Source organism: Chroicocephalus ridibundus, chromosome 3 (assembly GCF_963924245.1).
Source record: "Chroicocephalus ridibundus chromosome 3, bChrRid1.1, whole genome shotgun sequence".
NCBI lineage: Eukaryota > Metazoa > Chordata > Aves > Charadriiformes > Laridae > Chroicocephalus > Chroicocephalus ridibundus.
Window position 1 is genome coordinate 40,682,228 of NC_086286.1, and position 27,599 is coordinate 40,709,826.

A 27,599-nucleotide genomic window follows, 5' to 3' on the forward strand; every position below is an offset into this window, starting at 1 on the left:
TTGTAACAACCCTTCGCTACTTGGCAGACACCGGCATCAAGCTTTAAGCTTCGCAGTATTAAGTTCACCAATGCCAAAAAGAAACCTGTTCTGTACCAGTAAGACTACGGATAAGAAGTAAATGACTCGTGAGACCCTATGGATTGGTTTCTGCCCGTAGCTTGTTTTCCCCACCAGAAATCAACAACAAAGCTATTTACGAGTGGTTACATGGGAACTGATGAAATTGCAGCAAACAATTTTATTGAAATAACAAGCCTGAGAGTAGCGTTCCACAAGGGGAAGTTCTGATGGGGGATTAAACTGCTCGGTTATCCTCAGACATATTTGCACACCGGGCATATTCTTGCAATACGATGCATGGCTTTATCCAGTGCACTTCCAAAAGGAGAGACGAATTTTATTTCCACCGGTGGAGGTGACCAAGAGCCTCCTTTTCTTGTGGTCCTGAAAAGAAAGAGAAGTATCAAATTGATTTTTTGATTACCAACAGTATTCAGTAGAGGAAAACGTTTTGCAATGTTGGAATTACAAAATCGATGCCAAAGAATTATTTATGGGCTTCTTTGAAGATAGGGTCAAGGCAGAAAACATAGAGAAACAAGCTTCCTTTTGCTTTCGTTCCTTACCAGACTGTCCCAAGCATTCTCACTCAGTATTTGCGTGAGCTTTTTGAGCGCCCCCACGCCCTGATTTTAAGAGGCAACTCTCCCCAGACGGTTTTCCAGAAGGAACCGGAAAACACGGCCAGAAACAAGACGTTCTCTTTACTCGTCGTCTGACCCACTCCTGCCTTCTATGGGGAACTAAAGACCGTAAGAGCGTGGTTTCGTAAGGTGGAATGACAGGAGAGCACGCCATCATTGCAAAGAGTAGCACCCACTTGGCCTTTCCTAGCCCCTCCCTCTTTAGGTTCCAATAGAAAACTGAATATAAAAATATAAAAATATTGCACAGCTTAAAATACAATTGTTTACATTCTGACTTCGATACAATGCAACTTAACTGTGAATGTAAGGAATTATCATTTTGTATTGTAAGCCCAATTATTTGTGCCAGAAGGTCAAAAATCATTTATAAAATTTACACTAGTACATTTTACACGATTACTTGTTAAAGGAGTTCTAAGCAAACTTTAAAAAGCTTAAAAAGCTTTTGGCCTCACTTTCGAAGGCTTTAAACACTCTTGCAAACCAACATTAACATTTCTGACCTATAAAGGCCATTCAACCCTATGTTCCCTCAAAAAGCTATCAGACAGTAAGCATGTTGTGAAGTATACATTTTTATTTAACAATCCTAAAATAACTTGTATTTACATATTATATAAATGTATGAAGTCTTACTATAAAATAAAAAACTGCATTGACGGAGGAAATAACACTCCATATGGAGTTACTTATTGAAGACCGTTTGTTTATGAAATTTTACAATAATTTATATAAATTCGAGAGCACGCCATCATTGCAAAGAGTAGCACCCACTTGGCCTTTCCTATCATGGACAATTTTTCTCCTGGACCTCAAAAGAGGAGGCGAAAAGACAAATTGAGAAGACAGGTCCGGGTCCAAATCCTTAAGCTGCACAGAACGGTCTGCTTCTCCAGCTAAAACCACAATGCACTGTTAGCATACACGGACACTAGACATAAAGGACAGTGACATTAAATTGCAGCTGATAATCAAAAGCACAATAGCCGCCTGAAATAAAAGGTCCAATCAGGTTCATAAACACTCAATGTGGAGGTATTTTTCCCCTAGTTACTGCCTCTTAGGATCCATTCTTTGGCAGTACATAGTGAAACAAAAATAATGCGGTGCAGTGATTTTACCTACACTTAGGTAATCAAAGATATTGCGCTCAAGAGGCATCAGCAATCCTTAAACATCTCAAAAGAGTTCTTCTTATCATGTACTCTAATACAAAGAGCCCAATGCGCAGTAACTTCACTACCAAAGTATATGTCCATGGAAAACAGTCACATCATTAAACAGCTGGATAGTTTGTTACAAGACGCAGCTCATTTTAAGTTAAAAACTGAACAGGATTTTGGAAGCATGTCCCCTTTGTTTCTCCAGTGTGGGGAAGAGATGTCAATCACATATTACCAGATACCCTCCGGTTTTTGAAACAGGTAGAAATTAAGCTCATGATAAAAATTCAGATTAAATTTCATATTACTCTACTCAGATCAGCCTCCTCCACCACTAGCCAGCCAGTCACGTAGAGTTCAGAAAACAGATGAATCATCTCCTCCCCAATTTTTTTTGTATGGTTAGATTCTTTACAACGCTTAAAAGCCGTCCTCACAGTCTGTTTTCTGTGGTTTACAAAACAGCAATATCCCCTATTTTGCGTATAAACATAATGCTCCTACCTTTACATTTCTTTGTCAGCTTTGTGAGAGGAGGGGAGAAAAGGAAGGACGCATTTTCCTCAACAGGCAGTTTCTGATGCACGGCAGTTTTGCGGGATCTGGTGCTCATAACGCGATCTGTTGAAGTTCTTGATGTTTCATCACGTCCTGATGGATTTAAGTCTTCAAGCAGCAAAGGACTGCCACCAGGTCCCTGGGGGAAGGCCCCCTCCCCCGTGCTCTCCTCCAACACTGCTCGTCTCTTTCTGCCCCGACGCCCTGTCCTTACTGCCGTCCTGGGTGGGGTTAATTCCTCCTTTGGCTGTGCAGGTGTTTGCTCATGAGTATCCGTTTTTTCTGGCTTAGCATGTGGAACTCTTCTGGTACTTCTCCTGGGAGTAGCAAGGATTTCCACCTTCCCGCCTGAACGTATGCCTTCCCGAGTAGAGAGAGATTGTGTCTCTGCCAAGAGATTTTGGGCCCCCTTCCTAGCACTTCTTCTAGGAGTCACAGGAAGTTTAAATTCTGTTTGAGGAAGTGACGATTTAGACAGATCAAGGTCAGAATTTTCTGAAACTTCTGATGAACTCATCTTTCTTCTTCTGCCTCTTTTAGTTGGCACAGGTAAAAGGACTTGGTCACTAGACTGCGCCTCTTGGTCCTTGACAATACTTTCAGTAAATTGTGAATTAATGCCCTTCAGTTTTCCTGCCCTTCTGCTGGGACTGACGGCTGGTTTTACCTTATGATCAGGGTCAGCCTGGCCAGGTCCTTGATCTCCTGCTGAACTTTTTCCTCCTCTAGTCCTCTTGGAAGCAGCAGAAGCAGTAATGCTACCCTCAGAGAGAGACGTTTCCTCAATAGCCTCTTCTTCCAAGACTTCAGACATAGCTTCCTTTGCTCTCCTTAATCCTCTTCTTGGAGTAACGGCTATGGACTGCGTACTGACGGACAATGTTTGTCCGTCAGAATGGCTGCTTTCTACTTTCTGTACGTTAGTCACTTTAGGCTTCCTACCTCTCCTAGGAGTAACAGGCATCACAGGTGTTTGCTCACCTTGAGCATTTTCTTCTGTTTGAAGACCAGAAGTCTCAGGGGCTTCTTTGGCTCGCCTGGTACTTCTCCGAGGAGACAGTCCAACCAGAAACGGTTTATCTGCCTTCAGAAGTTGCTGAGCACCTGCAGATGGAATACTTAAACTTCTACTCAGTTGTCCCCTTGTGCGTGTTCTAGGAGTGCTAACATACTCCACTTGATGGATGCTGGTTTCATCTTCCACTCCTTCTGGCACAGTTGTTAAAGGAGCTCTGGCCTTCTGGAATCTAGTTCCCTTTTTTCCTATGGTTTCATGAATAGATTGTTCTACAACTTCAGACGTGAATTCTTTACTTCTTGTGTCTTTGATTACATCCAGTAAGTTCTCAGCAATAGCCACCTTAATGGGTTCAGGCACATATGGAAGCGACTCTACAATATTTTGAGATTCCTGATCATTAGTTACAGTGGACGCTGAGTTTGTAACATGTTCTTGGTTTTCAGTATTTCCTAAACTGTTCACAGGTTTCTCCTCTGTTGTTGCGCCAGCCGGCTTAGAAGCATCTCCTAGTGTAGGGTCTCCCATCTCCCCTTCACCACCTTCTTCTTCCAAGACTAAAGTAAAATTACTCTGAGATATAAAAAGCTCTCCATCTCCCTCAGCTGCATCACATTCACCATCTTTATCGTCAGGCAAATCACATGCAAACTGCTGCTCTATAGGATCACAGGTGTATGGAAGATTGCCTGATGGATGTCGTTCACTATAGGGTGGTGTTTCCGGTGCCTCTTCAGAGATTTGTGCCTTAACCCCACTGTCTTCAATCACCTAAAGTTAAAAAAAATGCCTGTTAATGCAATAGTCATTACCAAAGAGACCGACTTCAAACTGACCCAGACGAAACCGAGGACAGTGAAATGCTGCTTTTCCTTTCGGATCACTGCTGGGTGTAAAGTCAGAAACATACAGTGTACTCCCTGCTACCGATGACAGCTTCTGTGTTTAAGGGACAGAGAAGAGAGTGTTCAGTGTACGCCATCGCGTGCTCCATTTACCATCTAACAGGGTAAAAGGCAGCGATGAGAGAAAAGCTGAAAGTTCCAGTCGGCAACACTTTGTCAAACTGGCCAGCCCTCACATCCGACAGCTCAACCCTGCACTCTAAGGAGCCGCTTGGATTGCCTGAGACAACACAGCATATTCTAAATAGCTCCACCTCGTGTTTTTATGGTGAGAACAAAAGCAGTATCTGTTACGTATTTCCAGGGACTCAGATGGTCAAGATAATTTAATCCACGTGTAAAGATCTTTTCCCAGCCCTCTAAGTTGTAGAGCTAGCCAACACCGGCAGAAGGAAGAAACCCCTCAAGAGCAGTCCCCAGTCTCCATAGAACCTGCTCATTTTCTTGCCTCCTGCTTTGTCAAAAGTTGCTAAAGCATCATATTATAGCAACGCGCCATGCTTCAAAACTAAATCCAAGAAATACCAGTCTGCATAAACTTTCCTTTTATGCTTACAACTCTATGAACAAGAAAGCGGTAAGCAGTTTGCCCTAAGTTTCCCAAGTCTAGAACCATCTTCTCTACAGCGTTGTCCTAAATCCCAAAGCCCAGACGAGCTACATCAGTGACTGCCTGTTTAACTTCCTCTGCAATCTGGGACACCGAAACGCATTTTCTCTTACTTAAGACCAATCTATTTGTGGTACCCCTACCTTTCAGTCTGTATTTCACTCCTAACTATTGCTAATTCCTGTGACTACAATCCTACAGGAAATTGACAGTATGCTCTGCATGGTACGTGGATTCATTGTGGATGTCCCCTAAAGAACTCAGCAGCCCCAGCAGAAGAAAGAATAATGGGACAACTAGAGAATCACCAGTGCTAATTTTCACTCCACGTGAACAACCTTTAAAAAGTCCTCTTTTACGAAGTGGAGATGTTGCAAAAAAATGCTGTTGTACTTAAAAAAAAAAAAAAAAAAAGAGCTTGAAGTACCTGGAGTAGCTGGAAATATCTTGACACTGAAATGAACTCACTGCTGGGATTTCTGTTTATGTTAATAAGGAAGAGAGAGGAAAGGATCCAAGCACCTAAATCATTCTGAAAATGAGTTTGGTTCCCGCATCATTTTGTCCTTTCGTAAACGGCCCCCAGCATCAACAAGCTGCACTCCCCAACTTTTTGTATCATCTTTAACAATTAAACTACTACTTTGTTAAGTCAAATAAGAAATGTTTACGTTCCAGGAAACCAAATGAATGCATGGTTATTTTAAAAAATAGTTTAGACATTTGTTTGTCCTTCTACAGCTCTCAAAGGCCCAAGTTTTGACAGGTTCTATTTGGTGCTACAGGAGCAGAAAATGCACAGCAGAAAAAGCGATCTGCCCTTATGGAATGAGGTTTTCACTTGTGTTGACCAGCTAAAGAAACACAGATGGTTTTGTGTGCCTTCTAATTGTCAGTAAGATGGGACTGTCCTCAACACTTGCAAAGCGTTTTCTATTTTGTAGAAAATGGGAAAAGAGTTTACTTACAGTCGTTTCCTCAGTTTTAGGAAGATTGAGAGAAAGAGTTATTTCTTCCTGCAGAAAAGGAACATTTTCTTCAACTTCAGCTGCTTCCTGGTTCTGGTCTTCAGGTAAATCCACACACTTCCCCTCGAGGCGATTTTCTGAATGAGTACTGACCATGTCCTCACTGTCAAGGATACTTATCACAGCTGGAAGAGATTTTTATAATTTAAACTCAACTGCTGTATAAATGACACAGTTGTAAGCAACAAGAAGTAACAGACGGAGCAGGAGCCAACAATGGTAGTCTCCGTCCTGCCACCTATATTGGGCTTCCTCCAAAAACTAGAAGCCAGAACTATCTACCTGGTGAAAGAGGCAGCCCCACAATAAATTAAAAAAAAATACTGAAAAAAAAAAAAAGGAAAAAGAAAAAAGAGGAAAAGGAAAATCAGCTGGCAATTCCATAGAGAAGAACAACAAGAGAGGAAAGGGGGGCTGGAAAGGCACACTCATAGCGAGCTCTTCTTCACAGCCTGAACCCCGAGGATGCATCATCTTTTAACGCAGGAACTCAAGCAGCAGATCCCTGTCCTGGTTTCAGCCAGACGGGCTTAATTTTCTTTCTAGTAGCTGCTGTCTTTTGGATTTGGTATGAGAAGAATGTTGAGGAATGTAGATAACACCGACTGTTTCAGTTGTTGCTAGCTAATGTTTATATTGGTCATGGACTTTTTCAGCTTCCCAGAGAAGCTGAGGGACCATAGGCACCACCAGGGGGATATTCCATACCACAGGCGTCATGCTCAGTACATAAATGGGGGTTGGCTGGGGCGGAGGGGCGGGCAGGGATCCGCGATCACTGCTCAGGACAGGCTGGGTACGGGTCATCGGGTATTGTATCGTTTTATCTTGTATACCCTGTTACCATAATAATTATTATTACCACCATTATTATGACTTTCCTCTTCTGTTACTGTTCTATTAAACTGTCTTTTTCTCAACCCACGAGGGTTTTTTCTGTCCCCTCTTCTCCCTACCCTGCTGGGGGGAGTGAGCCAGCGGCCGCGTGGGCCTAGTTGCTGGCTGGGGTTAAACCACAACAATCCCATACCACACAAATTAGTAGTGGTGCACAACAGCCAAATAAATACTGATCTCTCCCTCTAATATTTTAAATTCTACCAGTTTTCTCAATATCTTTATCAAGAACTGGAACATTCGCTATGCGCCTTCTACAAGGACTTTGTTTGAGGAGGGTTTTTTCTCTACAGTTCAATGAAAGTTGGCAGTAACATGCTAGTACTACCTCAGTCTGAGACACCTCTAGTGGTATGGCCGACTACACATTTTACTTCAGGAGTCCAGCTACCTCAACTCACATAACAGCTCCAACGCACTGTACGTACACTCACCGTCTGTCTCCGGGGATGCAGAAAGCTGTGCATTTGGTGCAACTGCTATGGCTTTTTCTTCGGACGAAGAGGACATTTTGGACTCCTGGTAGTTTGTTTCACTTCTTGAACAGAAAAAGAGAAATGCCTCGTTAAGCTTCAAAACAAACCTTGCACAACTTTACAAATGACTAACATTCTCTCAAAAAGCAGCTGCAGCTTTTAAAGCATCTGGTGAGAAAAGGGCTTCCCTTTCCATAAACAAATAGATGCTAATTGAGCACGCAGAGAAAATAGAAATTAAGTGTATAAAACACTGCCAGAAAGTATTCAAACCCCCAAATAAACCCGCTTATGTTACAGGAACCTCAGGTGTAACTTTAAAAGCTACTCCAAAGTCGTTTGGTCTGACCTGGCAGAGATGTTACTATTTTCTTTGCTGACATCCATTTTCTCCAAACCATCTCCAGGTATGCTTTCTGAAGACTCTTCCGTTTCAGCACGATCATCCTCGGGATTGCTCAGAGTCAACAGAGTTGGTTTAGCTCTACTTTCCGACCAAGCATCCTCCACCACTCCACGATGATGATGCTCAGACGAAGGTCCAGACAGCACTTTAGCATCTTCTGTCACCTTTTTTTTTTTTCCAAAAAAATAAAATTGACAATCAGTAACACGCAAATGCCCTTTGTCAAAGCAAGAAATAAAAAAAAAGGAAAAACAAACTGATATACAGTATAAGGATTACAAGTGTCAGCTTAATCAAGGTGCTACAAAATTAATTCTTATTCTGGCACTACGTTAGCCTTTGAAGCCAGCTGTCACAATTAAGCATGCTTTTGACGCCTCATTGAGTTTCCACGACCTTGGGGGATTAGGATGGAGTGAGTCTTGAAAGAGATCGCTTATACTGTCATCTCAGGGCGGTTCATTGGGTTCACTGCTGTCTCTTCAAGAAGAGCAGGAGCTTTACGTACCTAAAATCATAACTCAAGATTTCTCTTTCTTTACCTTTGCATTTTTCAACTTGGATGCACCGCTCAAATATTCCACTCTTCACTATGCCCGGAGCATGGAACGAGGAAATTCATGTGCTCACGCTACAGTATCAGTAAGAACTTTGTAGAGGAGAGGGAGCCTCTTGCTATAATTGAGTAGCTCTTTGTAACAGGCAATAAAAGGTATAATAAAAACTGACTGTGACAATTTGTTAGTACCTGTACGGAAAGCTCGTATGTGTAGACACTAGCACGTGCCCCTGTTCTGCCCCTGATTTTGGTACGTTACTTCGACAACTGCAGGACGAGCTGAATGAGGGAATCCAAGCGAGAGAATAAAAGGAGGAGGGGAAGGGGACAACTTTCAGGTGCACCAACTTCCTTTGACCACTATCCGAATGCTACCCCTGGTGCAAGGCAAGAAGCAAAACTGAGCACCTGAGGGCTGGAGAACAGACAGCGCTACAGCTCTCTTCATCCGGGGTCTGTTTTTAACGTCCCTTTAGTAAATCCAGCCTTGCAAAAAGAGAGACTAGAAGGTAATGCAGCTCATGACTACGCTGCTTTCAAAGGTGTTTAATTCACCAAGTTTAACAAACCCAAACACCTGGCTCAATCTATATTCCTTTCCTGCCTGCCATACCACCCCTTCATAAGGTTTAGCAGGAAGCTGAACTAGCAATCGGGAACACTCACAGCTCCTAACGACACTTGAGTAAAAACCACCAAGATCACTGGTATGTATTATGAAGGTGTTCCTGCAGGCAGGTGATGCTACAGAAGGTCTAACACAGCCGTTTAGGACCAAATTCAAGTCTGCCATTCTGATGTGCAATTCCAGGTCTCAATTTAAGGAGGCAGGCAAACTCTATAAAAATCCAAATCCAAACACAGTCTATAAAGACTTTAACTGGAAAAAGATCACTCACTGCAGCCCAACTTACCCCAACAGTCCACGCTGCATTCGAGTTCTCCTCCCTGAATGATATCCTAGGCTCCTTTGCTCGTAAAGGAGGAGTGACCGATCGTCCCGGAGACGCGGAGGGAGTAGCTAGGGGAGTGGTGCGAAGGCTGGATCTGAGAACAGACCGAGGAGTAAACCCAGGAACACCAGAAGCAGATGTGGCCAAAACTTTAGCTCTCTAGGAAAAGAAATAAAAGCACTTAATTTAAAACCCATTAAATGTTCAAAACAGAAGGCTTCCCTTGTCAAAAGTAAGAGTTTAAATTACAAACCGAGTTTGTACCAGCAGAGAGGATGTTTAGCCTCTGCACTGCTCTTTTTCCAGAGGTACGAAAACCTTAACGATAAAAAAGCTTTTTATGTCTACAAGCTTTATATAACGATAAAAAAGCTTTTTATGTCTACAAGCTTTTGGTTTGGTTGGTTGTCACTGGTGTGTTGCGTTGGTTTTTTTAATACAAACCTTAACCACAGGAGGAGTGGTAAGTAAATTCAGCTCTGAGCCTCCTGAAAAATTATTTTGTGAGGTGGAACCATGCATATTTGATCTCGGTGGGCTGGATGGCATGAACGAAGTGGAAGCTCTGCACGGTGACTGTGCTGCAGAACATGAAGGAACGGGATGGACCATCAAATCAGGCAACCTGTTAAGAGACACGATTTAAAAGAGGAAAACAGATAAATCAATGGGGGCAAGCTCATGCTGCGTTCGAGAAATCTGACATGACACAGCACAAAAACATTCAATCAACAAGAAATATGGGTAAGCCCTCAGCTGTTCAGGTGATGTATCAGGCCCAGGAAGAAGTTACAGGCATTTCCTTTTTGTAATTATTTCTCTACATTTCACACTTAATTTCCCAAATCACTGCCTCTGAGGCAAGAGTAATCCCATTTCAAGCTGCACGAGGCATGTAAGTCCCATGCCAGAAGAAAATGTATCTACATTTCTGCGCTGGGACCACTTCCAATTCTCCACTTAGTTGTGTCCCTAAGTTGGCCTTTTGGAAGCATTCATTCTGTGGATGTACTATAGCTGGAACGCTTCCATGAAGATTTCGTAACTGGCGTCCCAACAAATGCATCGCGCCACTCTGCACCAGGGAGAGGATGTGTTATGGCTGGTGGTCCTGTAGCTCGAGGTCTAGAATTAAAAGGAAAATGTAACTGACTGTCATTCCCCTGAAGTCCACACGTACCGGAACTCAAGTTCATTTGACCACGCCACTCATAGGAAAGTCATCTGACAACTACGAGCCTCCTTCCTGCTCTTTATAACTCTGCCAAATTTTAAGCAAAAAGGGCAGAAACAAAGCAGACACTGGGCAGGAGGTGGTAAAACAGGACTATTTGATCCCACAATCAAGTCTATCAGTATCTGTACGCCCATACCTTGATGGTAATCATAGTCTTAGTTTCAGCTACCTAAAAGCCTGTAAACACACTTCCCAGAATGTAAACATATATGTATTTGCATAAATGAGATTACCATAGCAGAAAAACTGTCTCTCCACACAGTACTTATGAAGTATTGATTCTTAAATGTAATATGTTGAATGTGCAAAAAGCCAAACAAGGCTTTAGTCAGGTGCACCTTCCTTCTGGCACACAACATAACGTATCTGAGCAACTGAATGGTAAGGCTGTCTGAGTAAGAAGACGTGTATTTATTGCTCAGTTGCAAAGAAACTGTTTTAAGTGGGGTCGTCAATGGTGTGTAACATTGAATAGCTTCATAGAGTAGCTTTGGAGTAGTGCCATATTTTGTTCAACATTTAGCTTCAGCTGTAAGCAAAGGTGTAGAAACTTATTCCTAGTGTTTCAATGGATAGTACAAAAAATACAGGACGATTTTTATTGAGAACTAGCAAAACCAGTTAGTAACACCTAACAGAAGCTTGCACACTTGAGAGAACTTTCTCCTGGAGCAGGCTGCAAAGGTTGGCATCCAGGCGCCTTTTGGGTACCTCCAGTGAAGGAGACCCAACTACCTCACTGCAGGCAGGAGAGTAAGGACAAAAGACCACATAACCTCAAGACAACGGTACGGAGTCAGGTGACCTTTATAACACGTAGATCAAGACTAAACTTTGTTAAAGGGCTGCTTACCTATCAACTCGTGAGAAACCGGTTTCCTGCTCATTTCCTTCCCAGACTTCTCCAGTTTTGCACAATACAGCACTGAGGAAATTTTCTCTAGTACACAAATGTCCTGCATTAGCTGGGTTTGTTACTGTGGATAATGGCGTTGGTCTTGAGACTGGAAAGCAAGAGGGGAAAAATATCAGCCTGCTGCCGTCAAAGAGGTGGGTGGTTAGTTCTCCACCATATTTCCCCCCCTAAAAGTTACCTTCTCTTACGACCGACGCAGGCAAATGGTAAGGCTTGGCTCTCTCTACGGCCAGCTTCCTTTGAATTCGTGGAAGGATCTTGCCATATTGGGGTAATGCAGAATTTCGGGCAACTGCCCTCTCTCTCAAGCGAGGATCATGATCATTCTGATGAAGGAAAAGCATAAAGCAAAACTTTAACTAATTACAAGAAGTTCCTTGCACAGACCTCTCCGTGCTATTTCGCATTAGTGAGCAGATTTCCTCTACAGGTATGGGAAAACACCTCCACTGCACAGAACAGCGGCAAGTTCTACCCATCCGCACACACCGATTTCACCTGGTACTTTTAGCAAAGTGGAAGGAAGACTGGAATAGCAACAGAGCCTACAACTTGAAGTTAAAACAATGCTGGCACTCTGCAGAACCTTCTTCTGATAACACCTGTTATCACCTGCAATTTTCTGATATCACCTGCAATTTGCAAACGACTTACTACATAGCAGGCTTTCCCTTGTTCTTCCTGAAACGCCAGCGCCCTGAATATACGGGACAACTGGAAATTACCCTGGACAACATGATGTGAAGATTAAAACAAGCAAGAAAAAGCGACCTACGCACACCACCTGGCCGCATGACAGTTTTCAAATGCAGGACCTACGACTTCCAAAACCACCTTAGAAGTTTGAGTCACTGGAAAACTATGATTCCAGAAAACAGCAAACGCGTCACAAATCCAGAACACAAGTTCATGTAACACAAAATGTAATCTGGCTATTTTGAGAAATAGAGGTTAGACAAGAATTTTTGTCATAAAAGCCGTGAAATGAAAGTTGTGGAATTGGAGAGCACACTGAAACTCGCAGAAATTAAAAAAACAAAGAAAACCCACAGAAATTTAACCTGTGGATTGGCATCTAGCCTGCTCTCAGCTAGAAGAATACAGTTGCGTGCAAGACACAAGCGATGACATACAACCTACTCGTCATCCCACAGGAAGGAGTGACACAAACAACTTCCAGTAATCTAAGCCACGCATAACATACGTATCTCAATCACGGAATGGTAAGATTGGCTGATGGGAAAGATACATGTTTATTCCTCAGATGCAAACAAACTGTTCTCAGTGGGGTCAACAGTGGTGTGTAACATTTAATGTATAGCTTCATAGAGTAGCTTTGGAGTAGTGACGTATATTGGTCAACATTTAGCTTCAGCTGTAACCAAAGGTGTAGAAACTTGTTCCGAGTGTTTCAAAGACTGGTATGAAAAAAACAAAGCAGGATTTTTATTGAGTACTATCAAAACCAGTTAGTAACACCCAGCAGAAACTTGCACGCTTGACAGAACAGAAATTTCACGCTTACCATAAGATTTACATTCATGGACTGATTCAGCTCTAGTGCTGCAATGTAGTTGGCACGCTGCAGATGGTAGACTAAAAGGAATTCTTGATTCTGAACACCAGCACTGGTCCTTAAAAACTTCTCCAAACACTCCTATGAGAAAAAAAAAATCATTCCAAAAATCTGTTATGGCTCTGCCTTTTCTCTTTTCAAAGAACGATGAACATTTTTCCTTGCTCCCACTTACTTGTTCGGTGTCTGTGAAAGGCAGCTTCAGCAAGTCTTCCATCAGGCCCATCTCCCGGCACGTTTCGTACATGTGTTTTAAGAGGTCTTCTAAGTTTGCCTGAGCGGCATGTTGGTGCAACAGACCCCAAGCCTCCACCATGCACCTGTAATTAATGTTTCAGACGTAAAGGCATGTTAATAGCATAACCAAAGAGATGCCCCAAGAGTCTTGTACTCAAAGTTTAAAGGAAACTTAGGGGATGATGATTTCTATTCTTTGTTCTCCATTTTCACAAGATTTGCGTGACAAAATGGTGGGGTGTATTTCTTTACCTATTGGAGAGCAACACAGTGAGGAGAAGCTGCACTTCCCCGCTGCTTGACACTGATGGATTCATCATCTGGATATATCTGAGGGCTTGCCCATGCTCCCCTTGGCACAGGAGGGACTGAATAATTCTCTTGTGCTGCCATGATGCGGTTTTGATTGTAGCGGGATGAAAGAGCAGGGCCAGTGAATTCTGTACAAGTTAGAGATCGGATTTTAAAATCATTTTCTAGATTATAGCTTTGTACTGCCATGTATGTCTAACTCAACTCTACCATACTTACTTCGTAATCATTGTGATCGAGAAGCCAAAAACCTTCAACAAGCTTAACAAGTCCCCAAGGCATGCCAAAGGCAGTTGGGAAGGAGTCGATTGAAGTTTCTGTCTCACTCGGAAAGGAACGCTTGATATCCAGCAGCAAGTAAATTGTCTGACATCAGGTATCTCATTAAGGCTAATCAGTTTGTAAGACCAAATGTTTATCACATTACCTTTAGAAAAACATAATGAAGTAAGAATATAAAAGTGGTAGGAAGCAGAAAATACATTCAAAACATTGGAGCATCCAACGCTCAATTATTACAGCAAATAAATTCCACAGTTGGGTTTTTCCCTCATGTCCAGCGTCTATAAAACAGTGTAAATTGTGGCATCCTTACAGTACAGCTCAGCTCCGAATGCTTAAAACTGGATTTAAACCAGTATGCGGGTCACTCATTGGTAGCGTCATTTTCTCTTTCTGACGTCCGTTTTTAGGGACATCATCTAACGAGACAGCTCTGGGCTATAAGCGTTTCTAAGCCCCTTGCTCTCTAGGCTCCCCTCGCGGGTTAGGCAACAAACAGCAAAAGCAAGGCTGTGTATTTCAGCAGCTTAAAAATTAAGTTTCTGCCTGTGATTTCAGCAAAAATCCGGTACTGGTAAACCACTCTTAGAAATCCTTTTGCTCTGAAACAGAAATTGTTTTATAACCCATCATGGGTGTTTTAGAAAATTTTAAACGGTGTTTAAATTTGGAGAAAAACTAAGGACATTTTATATCTTCAACCCTTATTACTAAAACTGTTTTCTCCCTATCGGAAAAGACTTTTGCAACAAAACGTTTAAGAAAAATGTCATCAAAAATCCACAGTACAAAGAAATAAAACAGCGCTTCTGTCTACAACTTAACGCTAAACTAAATGTTTTCACTTGCATCGTCTTTGAAGCATAAATGAAAAAATGTCATGAAACAGGTCGGCGACCAACACTGAAGAACATTTATGTGCATCCCCTGAAGGTGTAATAAAAATAACTAGAAAGGATACAATTGCGTGTTTGCAGTTTTCTTCAATGCTTTCTAGCAAATAGAGATCCAGCAGTGCCTGAAATGAAAAATTAAAAGTTCTGAAAAAACGCCTGTCTTCCCTAAATCATTGGCTTTTGGGTGGGGTTTGGCGGGGAGGGCGGCCGTTTGTTGTTGTTCTCAGTGAACAGGACACTCACATGCAAACTGGCAGGCGGGTATTTCCCAGTTCCTCCTGCATCTCTCCGCCACAGCTTCTCCACTTGGTCTCCTAACTGGGAAACCATTCCATCAACCATCAAGCAGTCCGAGTCCCATTTTCCTCTGGAACAAAAGGTAGCAAGGATTTGGACAGAGTTAAACACTAATTCCAGCCTCCCGGTGTAACGGCTTTCCTCCAGTCTTCTGCTGACTGCAGCCCTGCCCTTTAATCTCCCGATGGCACAAAGCAGAAAAAGGACACTAGCGGCTCTGTGCTTCGAAGGAACACACGAGCCTGTATGTAAGTTACTTGAGAAGTAAGCCAAGGAAGATGAACTTTGAAGTCAATACCTCCTACCCTGCAGCTTCCACCTTAACTCACCTTGCAGCCTCTTGGTCACAGTGCCATCGCCGAAGCTTGGTCAGCTCTTTATTCAGTTTTCAGTACAATTTCCAAAGAAAAACCTATTATCGGCTAATCCAAGGCAGGCCGCCTATGTGCTAGGCAGCTAGTCCAGGAAAGAGAGCTGACGTTAGCAAGTGACTTCTATCCGACAGCCAGGAGAGTGCGAGGCGTGCCAACTCCATGTAACTCCAACCATCTTACGAAATCACACCACGTACTTGTGAGAAGGGGACTTAGGCCAACAAAGTTATGACTCTCTATTGGTCATGTGGTCATAATCGGTCATATGGTCATATGGAGGTGACTGATCCTGCCCTAATCACATGGCCTTTTTCAGTAGTCAGAAATTATACACAGTAGCCAATGAATAAAGTAGACTCCCGAAAAATGATGATACCAACCAGTGGTACTAAGCAGAGGTAGATAGCAACGTTTTAACACAGGAAAGTAACCTCTCTGTTCAACAGAACACACGTGTCACTGAAGTCAAGAATATTGCTGGCAGCCGCATTACGCATAGCCCATGCAACTGTTGAGATAAAAGCCATTCCCTTCCACTTCTGAATTTGCCGTGGAAGTGTTCCAGAGTCTTCCTCTAGCTCTTACCTTGATAAACGCTCAAGTTTCTGTCGCTGACCAGTATAGTAGCTCTCAATCAGAGGATAATTGTAGAAAGGTCTCGACAAACGCGTATCGTCATCTACAGGCAACAAAGTAGAAGCAAGTTAAAGCAGTCATATCACACTTGTAAACGAAAATTTTTGCCTAAAGAGACAGAAGATCGTACAAGCTAAGCATCAAGAAGCCTCCAACTCTGAAAGAAGCCAATCCTCTTTCTGCCTTTGCTAAAAGAACTCTAAGAGACAAGACTCAATTCCTTCTTGCCCCAAGTGCCGTTTCAAGGTTACAGTTCACGCAGCATTCACAACATGTAGGGTAAGCTGAAGTTCACTATAAAAAAACCCACCCAGTTCTCAAAGGGAATGGTTTCTAAACATGCCGCGTGAGCATCTGTGAGACAATTAATGCTGACAATGGAATTTCTAATCCATCCAACTAAAGAAGGATTTCCAAGGTGTACTTTCTCCTCAAGCAACTGATAGAAAGTTCAAAACATGCAGGTAATGCTCTCACTCTAAAAACAAGCATTCCGGTACTTGTTGTTTAATAGTACTTTGTTTAAAATCTCAAGTAGTTCAAGCTGTGGACACAAGCAGCGCCTTGACGTCAGGGGTCCATTGCTATTCTTAAAATCCACCCAGGAAAGAAACTGCCTGCCTCATTCTACGCCGTGTACTTGACAACCCAGCAAAATCTCAACTTCACCCACAGAACTTCAGCACACCCTGCCACTGAACCAGCATGACTTCTTCCTGACGAAACCGTTACAAAAACATGGCTAAGCATGCGTTCGTGGGAGTCACTCACTGGATGGTCGCCTTGCTACAAACGTATGACAGGTCACGCTTACCTAAACCCTCTGGAAGGAGACCAGATCGACAGAACAAGATGACCACTCGTGCATACAAAGAAATGAGGCCGGTTACCGCTTGCTTATTTGTCACGTCTGCAAAACCTGAACAAAGGCAGGAGATGATTAGCGTTATGCAATTCTGTTCATTTTCACAAAACTCCCTTCATCCTACTAAACCAAAAGTATAAAAATAGCACATTAGAAATCTTTCTCTTTGCGTTTTTCATGCTGTATCGCTTTCTTATTTGAAGAAAAAAACCACTATCACCACCAAGACAAAAAGCAACCCCTATAAAGAACTAAACTCACTAAAGGCTAAAATAAAAAAAAAAAACAAAACCCCAAAGCCTGAACTACTAAATGCACGCAGGAATAAGACATCTGTTTCTCACGTAGCAGAGATTCTTCTGATAGCAAAGGGATATTCTTTTCTTTTCTCAATAGGCCAAGAACCATTTCTAAGAGAAAAAGCTGTAGAAACTCAAGTAACTTACTTTGCATGTTACTCGTTTAAGCTTCCTTCGTATTGTTTAGCAATTTGCAACACGGTGTCTGCATGCAACTAGAACTTGCTAGCTAAGAACTCAAAGGAATAATTTTCAGCAATACCACATTCGGTTGCTGTAATTTCAGCCCAGTTGCCTACAAAGCTTCTCTCTGGATGTAGCCTCCCCCACCCCCTTGCATGAGCTCCACCATAAACTGTTGCCCTGAACTCCATGCGTGTTTTGTGGTGGTCCCAAGCGCTCAGCTTTAAGCCCCTTCTCCCAGCTAAATGTGACTGTCTTCCAATCCTCAGAAACAACAAAAGCCCATGTTGCCACAATTCCAAATCTTAATAAAACATACCAAAGATTTTGTAGCACTACTACAAACCTTTTTCAGTAAGCTCTTGTGCTTCTGTGAGAAAACAGTTTAAGACCGTGCTAAGGTTGCTCAAAAGCAACTGGCAGCGCTGGAGAGACCGTAATGTCTGGGGGTCAATGAAGTTGCAAGAGCCATCAAACAGCGGAACACCTTTTCAAGAATAAATATTAAATCGTTAGCCGACAGAGCAATTCCAGAGTTTCAAGGCGCACTTCAAGGACCGCGTGCAATATCCTATAGCGGCGTATTACTGAGGAAGCTCAATCAGAAAGAACGACTTTAGGTTTGCAGAATGACTACACTAGTACTCACAGATTTGGTCAAATTCTTCCTTTGTAGAGATCACTTGGTTCCATGTCCACTCAAGAACAAACCGTAAATTACCAGCAGACCTTGGCTGCTCTTTAAACAAAGAGAACAAAAAAGAAATGAATCAACAGGCTCCAACTCAAAGAGGTACCACGTAAAAAAACAACGTTCCAAGTATTACCTTCAGATATCCAATGTTTAATGCATCCAGTCAGAAGTCCCACAGAACCTGTCTGGACAGCAGCTGACAATACTGCTTCCAGCTGCTCCTCCTAAACGTAACAGACAAACTCAAATGAGAATCTTACCTACTTGCACCATGTGAACCATCAACAGTTAATGTTTCTTTCTAACTGTATACTCATTCAGACATCACAAAGTCAATCAGGACACAGGCCAGGAATGCCACGTCCTCTCTCTTAATTCCAGCCACAGGCTGGACTGCTCACTGCTCTGAGGAACACATTAACACACTTCTCCTCTGACATTTCAACTTACTGCAGCCTAATTCTAATCTTTCTTCGCATGCCTCTGCATTACAGTCTTCACGTACTGAGTTCCAACTATTTTCAGAAACATCCTCTGCTATCACCTGTTACGCATTCTGTGCATGTAGGTTTGCCATTGGAGTGCACGAAGGGGGCAGAACAAATACACTGTTTGCTTGGAAACACTTGAAGCTACAGCCAAGCAGTTTTCTAGACTGTGAAGACATGAAGCAGGTCTCATACCCAAAAACACTGTTAGAATTTTCAGTCAGCCAGAAAATTAAGTTATAAGTCAGCCAGAAAAGGAAGGTCAAAAAAAGCGTACCCCCTCCACGAGCAGCGCTGGCAAATTGGTAACAATGCCCAGTGACTGGAAAAAGGGAAACACTGCACCCGTTTTTAAAAATGGTAGAAAGGAGGACCCTGGGAACTACCGACCTGTCAGCCTCACTTCTGTGCCTTGGAAGATCGTGGAACAGATCTTCCTAGAAGCTATGCCAAGGCACACGGAGGACAGGGATGTGATTTGAGACAGCCAGCACGGCTTCACCAGGGGCAAGTCCTGCCTGACCACCCTACTGGCCTTCTATGATGGAGTGACTACACCAGTGGACAAGGGAAGAGCTACGGGTTCTTTTACCTGGATTTCTGTAAGGCCTTTGACATGGTCCCCCACAACATCCTTCCCTCTAAATTGGAGAGACAGGGATCTAATGGGTGGACTGTTTGGTGGCTGAGGAATTGGTTGGATGGTGGCATCCAGAGGGTAGTGGTCAATGGCTGCATGTCCAGATGGAGATCAGTAACAAGTGGTGTCCCTCAAGGATCCAGATTGGAACCAGTACTGTTTAGGATCTCCATCGGTGACATGGACAGTGGGATCAAGTGCACCCTCAACAAGTTTGCAGATGACAGCAAGCTCAGTGGTGCGGCTGACATGCCTGGAGGATGGGATGCCATCCAGAGGGACCTGGACAAGCTCGAGAAGTAGGCCTGTGTGAAGCTCATGAGGTTCAACAAGGCCAAGTGCACCTTGGGCAACCCCCAGTATCAATACAGGCTGGGGGATGAAGGGATTGAGAGCAGCCTCGAGGAGAAGGACTTGGGGGTACCGGTGGATGAAAAGCTGGACGTGAGTCAACTGTGCACGTGCAGCCCAGAAGGCCCACCATATCCTGGGCTGCATCCAAAGAAGTGCAGCCAGCAGGTCGAGGCAGGTGACTGTGCCCCTCGGAGGGCTGGAGCACCTCTCCTATGAGGACAGGCTGAGAGAATTGGGGTTGTTCAACCTGGAGAAGAAAAAGCTCCGAGAAGACTTTATTAGGGGGTTCAGTAGTTAGAAGGCGGTTATGAGAAAGATGGGGACAAACTTTTTTGCAGGGCCTGTTGCGATAGGACACGGGTAACGGCTTTAAACTAAAAGAGGATAGATTCAGTCTAGATATAGAGAAGACATTTTTTACAATGAGGGTGGTGAAACACTGGAAGAGGTTGCCAGGAGAGGTGGTAGATGTGCCATCCCTGGAAACATTCAAGGTCAGGCTGGATGGGGCACTGAGCAACCTGATCTAGGTGAAGATGTCCCTGCTCACCGCAGGAGAGGTTGACTACATGATCTTTTAAGGTCCCTTCCAACCCAAACGATTCTATGAATTTTCTGAAATAACAGAAAAGAAGTGAAACATTTCCATTCTAATAGGTTTAAATTTTAGGCTCTTCAAATACTGGATTATAATGTGGTGCTAATCCTTTAGAAGAATAATCCACAGGTATGCACAGACGCGCGATATTAAGTAGTAGCTTGTCTCAGCTGGAGTTCTCATACTTCTTTCAGATGAAAGGATCCCTCAGAAAACTTTATTTTGTTGTGGGGGGTGATGAGGGGAGGGGAGATTTGTTTGGTTTTTTAAACACACTGAAAAGTATCTTTCCCTTCCAGGCAAAATCATGACATTCAAAGCGATTTCTACACATTAGAAGACACATGAGATGTTTCCACCTTTTCTGAATACTGGTTTCAGGCAAGGAAACACACCAAATACTGCTCACAGTGGCAAACAAAACTGCAAAGCAAGCTTCTTGACCCTACTTCTGAAATTTGTCTTCCTAACACTCACAGGAAATCCCTGCTCAAATGCATAACAAGCCTGATGTAGAATCCAGGAGGCAGGAAGATGAGGGCAGCGGGAAGGCTGCTCTCCCCTTCCTGCTGATGGCTCCACTGCATGATGACCAGCTGGCTGATCCTTTCGCTTAGACCCTGCCGGGGGGAAGAAGATGGGCTGCTCATCACAAAGGCTCCATCTCTCACGGAACTCTTCAAATGACAGAGAAAGGTTGATGCAAATGGAAAACCTATGGCAGGGGGAGTGAAGTCACTGTGGTGGCATAAAGCACAGAGAAGGTAGCGAGTGTCATGAGATAAAGGTGATTAAGGTGTTGCAGCTGCAAGAGGGCAGTCTCAGAGCAGCAAATTGGGCTACTGCAGCACAAGGCAGAGGCTACAGAGGTGGAGATCCGCCCGGAGAGGATGCAGAAAAGCCTACCGATGAAGGGAAAACGAGGGCAAGCCGTGAAGAAATTGCCAGGGAGAGCTGACAGCAGTAATCCTTTACCACAGCCCACTTCCTTGGAAGCAAATGATCACGTACAGTGACAGTGCAGCAAGCCGACGTCTGCAAGAGCTCGCATCCCAGTGAGACGCCCCCATCGTCGGCTACTGCACTGAACCACTGCTTTGAGAATCTGACAGGGATGGGGGTTGCTCTGGGGGACACATGCATTATGTTGGGCATGACCAGCACTGACTGCACGCTTCCTTGTGCGCATCTGTGTGTGGCACCGAATTAAGAGAGGGGTCTCTAAAGACAGATCTCTTAGGGCTGTTCCCAGTCAAAGTCACTACTTTGGATCTAAGGATACGGTTACTTCTGCTAGCTCAGGTCATGCCTGTATTTCAATGCAACTTTGCAAAGAATCCAAAAATTGGATTATCGTGTCTTGTAGCCCCTCCAGCCCTGTCAGACCAGATGGATGTATTTCCCCCTTGATTCCCTCATAGGCACTCACCTGACTCAAACTGGATGGCTGGACGTCAACTGGTCTTGGAGACAGCAAGCCAGCTACAAGACACCTATTGTAGCTCTCCTGAATGGCTTCCCATATTGAAGGGCCAGATTTCTTCAAAAAATTCAAGGTCTGAAACATCAATCGAAAACCACAGATTAAGACAGCATTGTTATTCCGTCACTACGCTTCTGGATAACCTCTAAAAGGAAGAATCTAAATGTTCACTGACACCGTCAGACAGCCTGAACCACTAAGATGCTTTAGGTTAGCAATCTGCGTAATTAAGTCTTTTCTACCTTCTCTGTCTATACACAGGCCTTGCTCTTTCCCTCAACACTGACACAAAATACATTCTATATAAGCTCAGCTAACATGCAACTTCACGCTTTGGAAGATCCTTTCTATGCCTATTCGTATGGAAGCCGATTCATGTTGGAAACATTTAGTGAGCTGAAACTTCACTCAAAATTATCTGTCACAATCTGTGCCGTGGCTCAGAAGTTATAATTGGCCGAGTTTGGGAGAAAACAAAATTTTCACTCCTCAAACAGTTATGTGATTTTTCATTTTCTCCATTCCCTCCTTTTTCAAGAGAATTGGGGATCAAAACTCCAACTCAAGACTATGCAGGCAGTTCGACTGAGGGGCAATAAAGAAGTAACACCTTTCCCCGCCTTCTACAGTGGTTTTGTTCTTGCTCCTGGAGCAACGTTGCATTCCTTTCTAGACGTTCAATCCCCGATCGTGCTTCAAGAGGAGACAACGGCAGTTGTACAGTCCCAAGAGGGGACCTAAAACATTACCATTTGCATACAGCTGGCGACAGGATACAATTGCAACTATGCGTGTGGACGGGCAGGATGAGCATGAAACGGTCCCTAACACGGAAAGCAGTGCAACAGAAAACTTAGAAAAGCTACATCTCCTGCCACTCGCAATAAAGATACAGTAAAAGATCACCTCCTTCTGGAAGCCGGTGCAAGTCATGTGAACGACTCCGGAGGTCAGCAAGCACGTACCATCTGCAGAAACAGGGAACGTTTGACAACCTTCCGTACTCTCACAGTTATGGCATGACCAGTTTACATTTTTTACACACCGGTATCTAGAAACATATAACTGAGTGCTTTGAGCTTCAGTTCACAGTCATTTCAGGCTATAACCAGCACCACTTCACCGGCTACATTACAAAAGCACCAAAACTCAGCCGGCTGTCAGATATGTTCCACAATAGTAAATACCTTGTCAGTACAACGTGATCAGAGTTGGGTTTGTGGGTGACTGGGTGGTTTTTTGGTTTGGTTTGGTTTGGGTTTTGAATGACAAACAATGACTGAACAAGAGAACCAATGAATGGCATTTGACCTCATTTTAAGCTTATCACTCTCAAAAGCAGTGAAATACCTACCAAAGTTATAGGTGCTTGGATTAAAAAACCGCTCAGGTGGTGGATAAGAAGGAGGAACTCCCCAACTTAGACTCCGCTCATGGACCAGAATATCCAAAAGGAGCTTCGGAGAAGTCACGCTCACTACGGTATCCAGCGACCACAGTGCAAAATAGGGGCACTCATGAGGGAATTCTTCCGGCCTTAAAGAAAACAAGCGCGTAAGCTAAATGCTGACATTCAAATGAATTATTGGCAGGCATATGGAAAACTACTGAAGAAAAATCTACCTTAGCGAATCTGGCATTTGAGCAGAATACCAGCGATTAATGTCAAATACACCCAGGTAAGTAGATGGTTTTCCCTGACCGTACGTATTCACTTGCCAACTGAAGACTGAGACACTGGTGTCAGGAGACGTGACTGTAAAAGACAAGACGTTGTTTCTGACTTGTAGAAAATACGATAGATCCGATAGTTTTAAAACACCACTTTCTATTTTGGCTTCATTCTGTTCTGTCACTCGTGAAACACAACACTTCCTAAGAGTGATTACAGTAATTACGGAATAGCAAACATCTCTGTAATAGGTTTCAGTCACACTGCCCCTTTTTCTTGTCCCCTCGTCCAGATCACTGGTCAAGATACTAAAGAGAAGTGGCCCCAGTGCAGTGCCCTGGGGAACAGCACTTGTGACGGGCTACCATCTGGATGCAGATGCGGACATCGGTTTGAAGAAGGGAAAAAATTCTGGTAACATTCCTAAGCAATGGAGAGTTTGAACTTCTTGTTCAAAGATGGCAGCTGGAGGAGTAAAACGACTGACCATCATCATACAAACGGCCCCACCATACATCGCGATAGCATGTCAGCAAGCATAAAATAAAACCCACTTTTTCCCTTAAAGAAGTCCCACATAACTTAAGCATCCATTTTTTCTTCGTAAATAATCCCAACAATCTAGTCTATGCAGATAGGCAAGACTTTCAGACTGTGGGGACAGAACAGCATTCGTTGCTTAGGTTCCAAAAGCACTTCTTTTAAAATCACCAAACACGGACATCAGAACAAACCTTCATTTACGCTATCCTCTCCGTCAACGTCGCTGTGGAATTTTTCGACAGTCTGACAGCTGATTAATTTAGTACTCATCTGGCCTCTCAAGGGAAAGACTCCACCCGTGAGATCTAAACTGAACTTTTCGCCACAGTATTCCAAACCCTGGGGGAAAAAATCAGAGAAGAGAGCAAAGGTCATTCTAAGATAAAAACATACATTATGGCTAAATATGAAAGACAGTCTAACAGAATAGGCTTATTATACTGTGTATTTCACATGAGCCTATTTCTGATGGTAAATAGAAACTACGCCTGACATGCAAGAGAATGCAGTGTCAAATCGTAACGGGTAAGTTTGGCTGTAAAGGCTTTGCAGATCTAAACATGCTTTGCAGAATTCCTTGCAACATCAAGGTTTCTTTATAAAACCTAAATATATCTCTACAAAGGGATATCTGAAATAGTGCAACACACACGCATGCAAAGCTCTTGGCTCTGCATCTTGACTACAGAACTCATGATGTTAGAGAAGTCCCAGCAAAAGAGCAGTAAGCCTTAACTGAAATACCGGCAAGGTAATACTGAAGAGTAAGCAAAGCCCTTCTAAAACTAAAACACCCAATCCGGGTGCGCTGCTCCTCTAGAGCAACGTATGTTTCTGTCATAAAACCCCTGCACATCAACAAAGATAAGGAGATGGCATCTAGAACGTGCTGAATCACTGGAAGATCCTTCTACTTGGTCACCGTGATAGATAATGCATTTTAAAGAAATTTTTTCCAAACACCTAACCTCTATCTATGCAAAAGCAACAGTGGCAAATGAGGAAGCACCTTTCCTACACATAAGCAAAACACTCAAAATCTAAATTAATCCAAAAAAATCAAAAGGCACAGTCCCTACAAAAACCAGAGTACCACGATACAAGAGTCACCCCTGTTTCGTTCCATAGCTATTGAGAATATGCAAGAGAAAGTACCAAATCAGGAGGAAAGACTTGCTCTGAACTAAGATTACTGTCCCCTCAAAAAGATTTTGGAAGACTTCCAGGCATACAACTGAATGGAATTACACATCTAACAGATGCGCCTTGTCTCTGTTAGCTATCTGAGATACAAGGATACCTCACATCTGTATTTTGAACGCATCCTCCTTGGAGCCAGATCTAACATTTAGGTACACTCTTCTGACCAAATTACATATTTTCCTGGCTTTAAGAGTAGATTGAATAGGTCACCCAGCCAAAAAGAAGAACGAGTTATCTTTACAGCTACTAAGTGTCAGGATCAACACTGAAGAGACACTGTAGGTGCATTTCATGTGAAAAGTCCGGCTGACAAAGCTCTAAGGGAAACCAAGAATATAAAACTGAAGATCAGCAAAGACTAGAGTATGACTGTATTTTAAGAAAGGGAGAGAGACAGAAGCTTATTCAAGTCCGAAGCTTGGTTAAACCAAGCGATTCAAGGCCCAATCTTCTCTTCCTACATGCCATTCGTTTGGTATTTCAGAATAATTTTATTTGCAAAAGCCGCGTCCTCTTCAGGAATTTCATTTATACGGGCTCTTTGCAGATGAATCTAGCTGGGACACACGACACTGCAGTATAAAATGGTACGCCTTCTTTCCAAAAGGTATGGACAAAGGCCGTGCCCAAGAAGACTCAGCAAAACATGATTATTTTTTCAGCCAGCTCTGAAGTTTGATGGTAAATCTCACCCCTGTAACTCAACTGATACTCCCTTAGAGAAAATTACTATTGTCTGCTTTTCCCACGCATGCACCTCTTACCTCATACATGACTTGTCCTGAGGCCACGCGTTTTCTGTCACCAAACGCTAACTGCAGCAGGTGTAAACTCAACACATCACCTTCACTGAAAAAGGGATAAATTATGAAATTTGGTTACAAAGCTGCTTTATAGTCCTCATCGTCGTGTTAGTAGACCTAGACGTTTTTATTCACCTTTCCTGCGTAGACTGAACAGCCCACAAGTAGCAACAATTGCGAGGATCATTCTCAGGCTCTTGAAAAGTGACAGCATAGACAGGAATCCTCCCTCCTTCAAGCTGAGAGTGGTGCCTACAGGTTTAGGGGAAAAAAAAAGCAAAACGAAAAAGAAAACAAAAGGTGAGCCTAGTGGCCCAAACACAGGTAGTTTCTCGTTTCGTGGACTACGTCAAGCATTGTTCTTCCCGACTTCTGAACCTTACTTGTACCTCCACACTCTACTCTTGCCACCTAATTATTCCTCCACTGTCTATTTATGCATCCAACAGCTTCTGGGGAGTCAGTGCAGATCTGCTGAAGGGAATCCCAACCAGAAGTTAGCCAAATATCTCAGGTGAGATTGCTCTTTCGGCCAAAGCTGACATGCAGGAAAGAATACATTTTTCAGGCACAGGTCAGCTATTGAGTTTTCATGTCTCACTAGTTTCACCCTGGACACTTTAGAGAATATCGGCACCAAAATCACATCACTGACATACTTCAGCCTTTCAATGGATGCCCCAGTTGCAGTAACCGGTTCTGAAAACCCCAGGAAGCATGCTTCCCACAATTCCTCAATCCACAGGCACAATAAGGAAAACAATCCTAATCCACTGGGGAGAAGGCGGACCACTTGATCCAGGTATGACTGAAAAGTTATGTCAGAAGAGGATTTCTGAACGTGCCAAGATTATACTCATACTCATGTCAGTCCCTGAAAAAGTTCTCTTTACATCCACATGCTTCCTTAAGCAACAAATCGAGAGCCCCACACCTCCAGGCATGGCCAAGTGTAAAGGCCTACTTACTCTCTCTTCAAAGTTTTCATATTCCAGAGCGACAGGTAGCCATCCGAGAAACCCACAACGAGCTGGTTGCTTCTGCTTATGTAGCACAGGGCTGATACTGCTGTTCCGGAAGCATTTTGTAGTTGAAAACAGAGATGTCTCCCTTCGCTGGTCACAGTTTCTCTTCTTTGTGCAACTTCAGCAGGATTTTTAGTGACAACTTCTAGATCTACACACACAAAACCAAGCAATAAATGAATACGTTATGCCATTTAGGCTGCATTTTAGGCACTGACGTGACAACCCCTATCATCTAATGCTACCGTGCCAGGCAAAATAGCCATTTATGCAACACTTTTTTTTGCCATTTCCATTATGTATGTCTTTGAACAACATAAGAACTCTCGGATCAGACAAGTATTCTCACTCACGTTTGAAAGCTAGGTAAAAATCTGACCAAATTCTTCCCGGACTCTGAAAAGCAGGAGTTTGGGCCTCGTGATGAAATTTGAAGTGGCACCTCGTGTTTGAAGTGGCACCAATTGCTGAAGCTGCTGTTGTAATAGCCAAAACGGTGTATGCAATCTGAGTACACCTATTCGAGATTTCATTCATCCAAATGCATGGGTGTTGGTAAGTGGGGTTTATTTTAAAAAACAAACCCAAAATTTGCCCCAAGTCAATTAACACAAGCAGAAGAGCATTCCCGGGAAACAGGGCTCCTCCAACACAACTTCCTACCAGGCGGCCGCACCGGCTCACGTGGCAAAATTCCTACACC

General features: G+C 43.3%; 1 protein-coding gene across 1 annotated transcript in view; it reads right to left on the reverse strand.

Moving 5' to 3' along the window:
- Positions 1-415: 415 nt before the first annotated feature.
- LOC134512965 (protein ELYS-like) overlaps positions 416-27,599 on the reverse strand; it is a gene marked incomplete at its 3' end in the record, with an annotated part of 30,398 nt that continues 3,214 nt past the window's right edge. The window contains exons 4-31 of the mRNA XM_063328891.1: positions 26,840-27,047; positions 26,007-26,123; positions 25,833-25,917; positions 24,057-24,204; positions 23,274-23,406; positions 23,005-23,186; positions 22,557-22,618; positions 21,597-21,725; positions 18,221-18,311; positions 18,043-18,132; positions 17,740-17,880; positions 16,861-16,965; positions 15,996-16,089; positions 14,983-15,106; positions 14,805-14,861; positions 13,781-13,927; positions 13,502-13,689; positions 13,188-13,332; positions 12,962-13,093; positions 11,615-11,762; positions 11,374-11,524; positions 9,728-9,908; positions 9,245-9,442; positions 7,715-7,935; positions 7,324-7,427; positions 5,933-6,117; positions 2,378-4,220; positions 416-447 (exon numbers count right to left, since the gene is read on the reverse strand). Of these exons, the coding sequence (XP_063184961.1) occupies positions 416-447; positions 2,378-4,220; positions 5,933-6,117; positions 7,324-7,427; positions 7,715-7,935; positions 9,245-9,442; positions 9,728-9,908; positions 11,374-11,524; positions 11,615-11,762; positions 12,962-13,093; positions 13,188-13,332; positions 13,502-13,689; positions 13,781-13,927; positions 14,805-14,861; positions 14,983-15,106; positions 15,996-16,089; positions 16,861-16,965; positions 17,740-17,880; positions 18,043-18,132; positions 18,221-18,311; positions 21,597-21,725; positions 22,557-22,618; positions 23,005-23,186; positions 23,274-23,406; positions 24,057-24,204; positions 25,833-25,917; positions 26,007-26,123; positions 26,840-27,047 (5,441 nt within the window). The remainder of the gene's footprint in view (positions 448-2,377; positions 4,221-5,932; positions 6,118-7,323; positions 7,428-7,714; positions 7,936-9,244; positions 9,443-9,727; positions 9,909-11,373; positions 11,525-11,614; positions 11,763-12,961; positions 13,094-13,187; positions 13,333-13,501; positions 13,690-13,780; positions 13,928-14,804; positions 14,862-14,982; positions 15,107-15,995; positions 16,090-16,860; positions 16,966-17,739; positions 17,881-18,042; positions 18,133-18,220; positions 18,312-21,596; positions 21,726-22,556; positions 22,619-23,004; positions 23,187-23,273; positions 23,407-24,056; positions 24,205-25,832; positions 25,918-26,006; positions 26,124-26,839; positions 27,048-27,599) is intronic.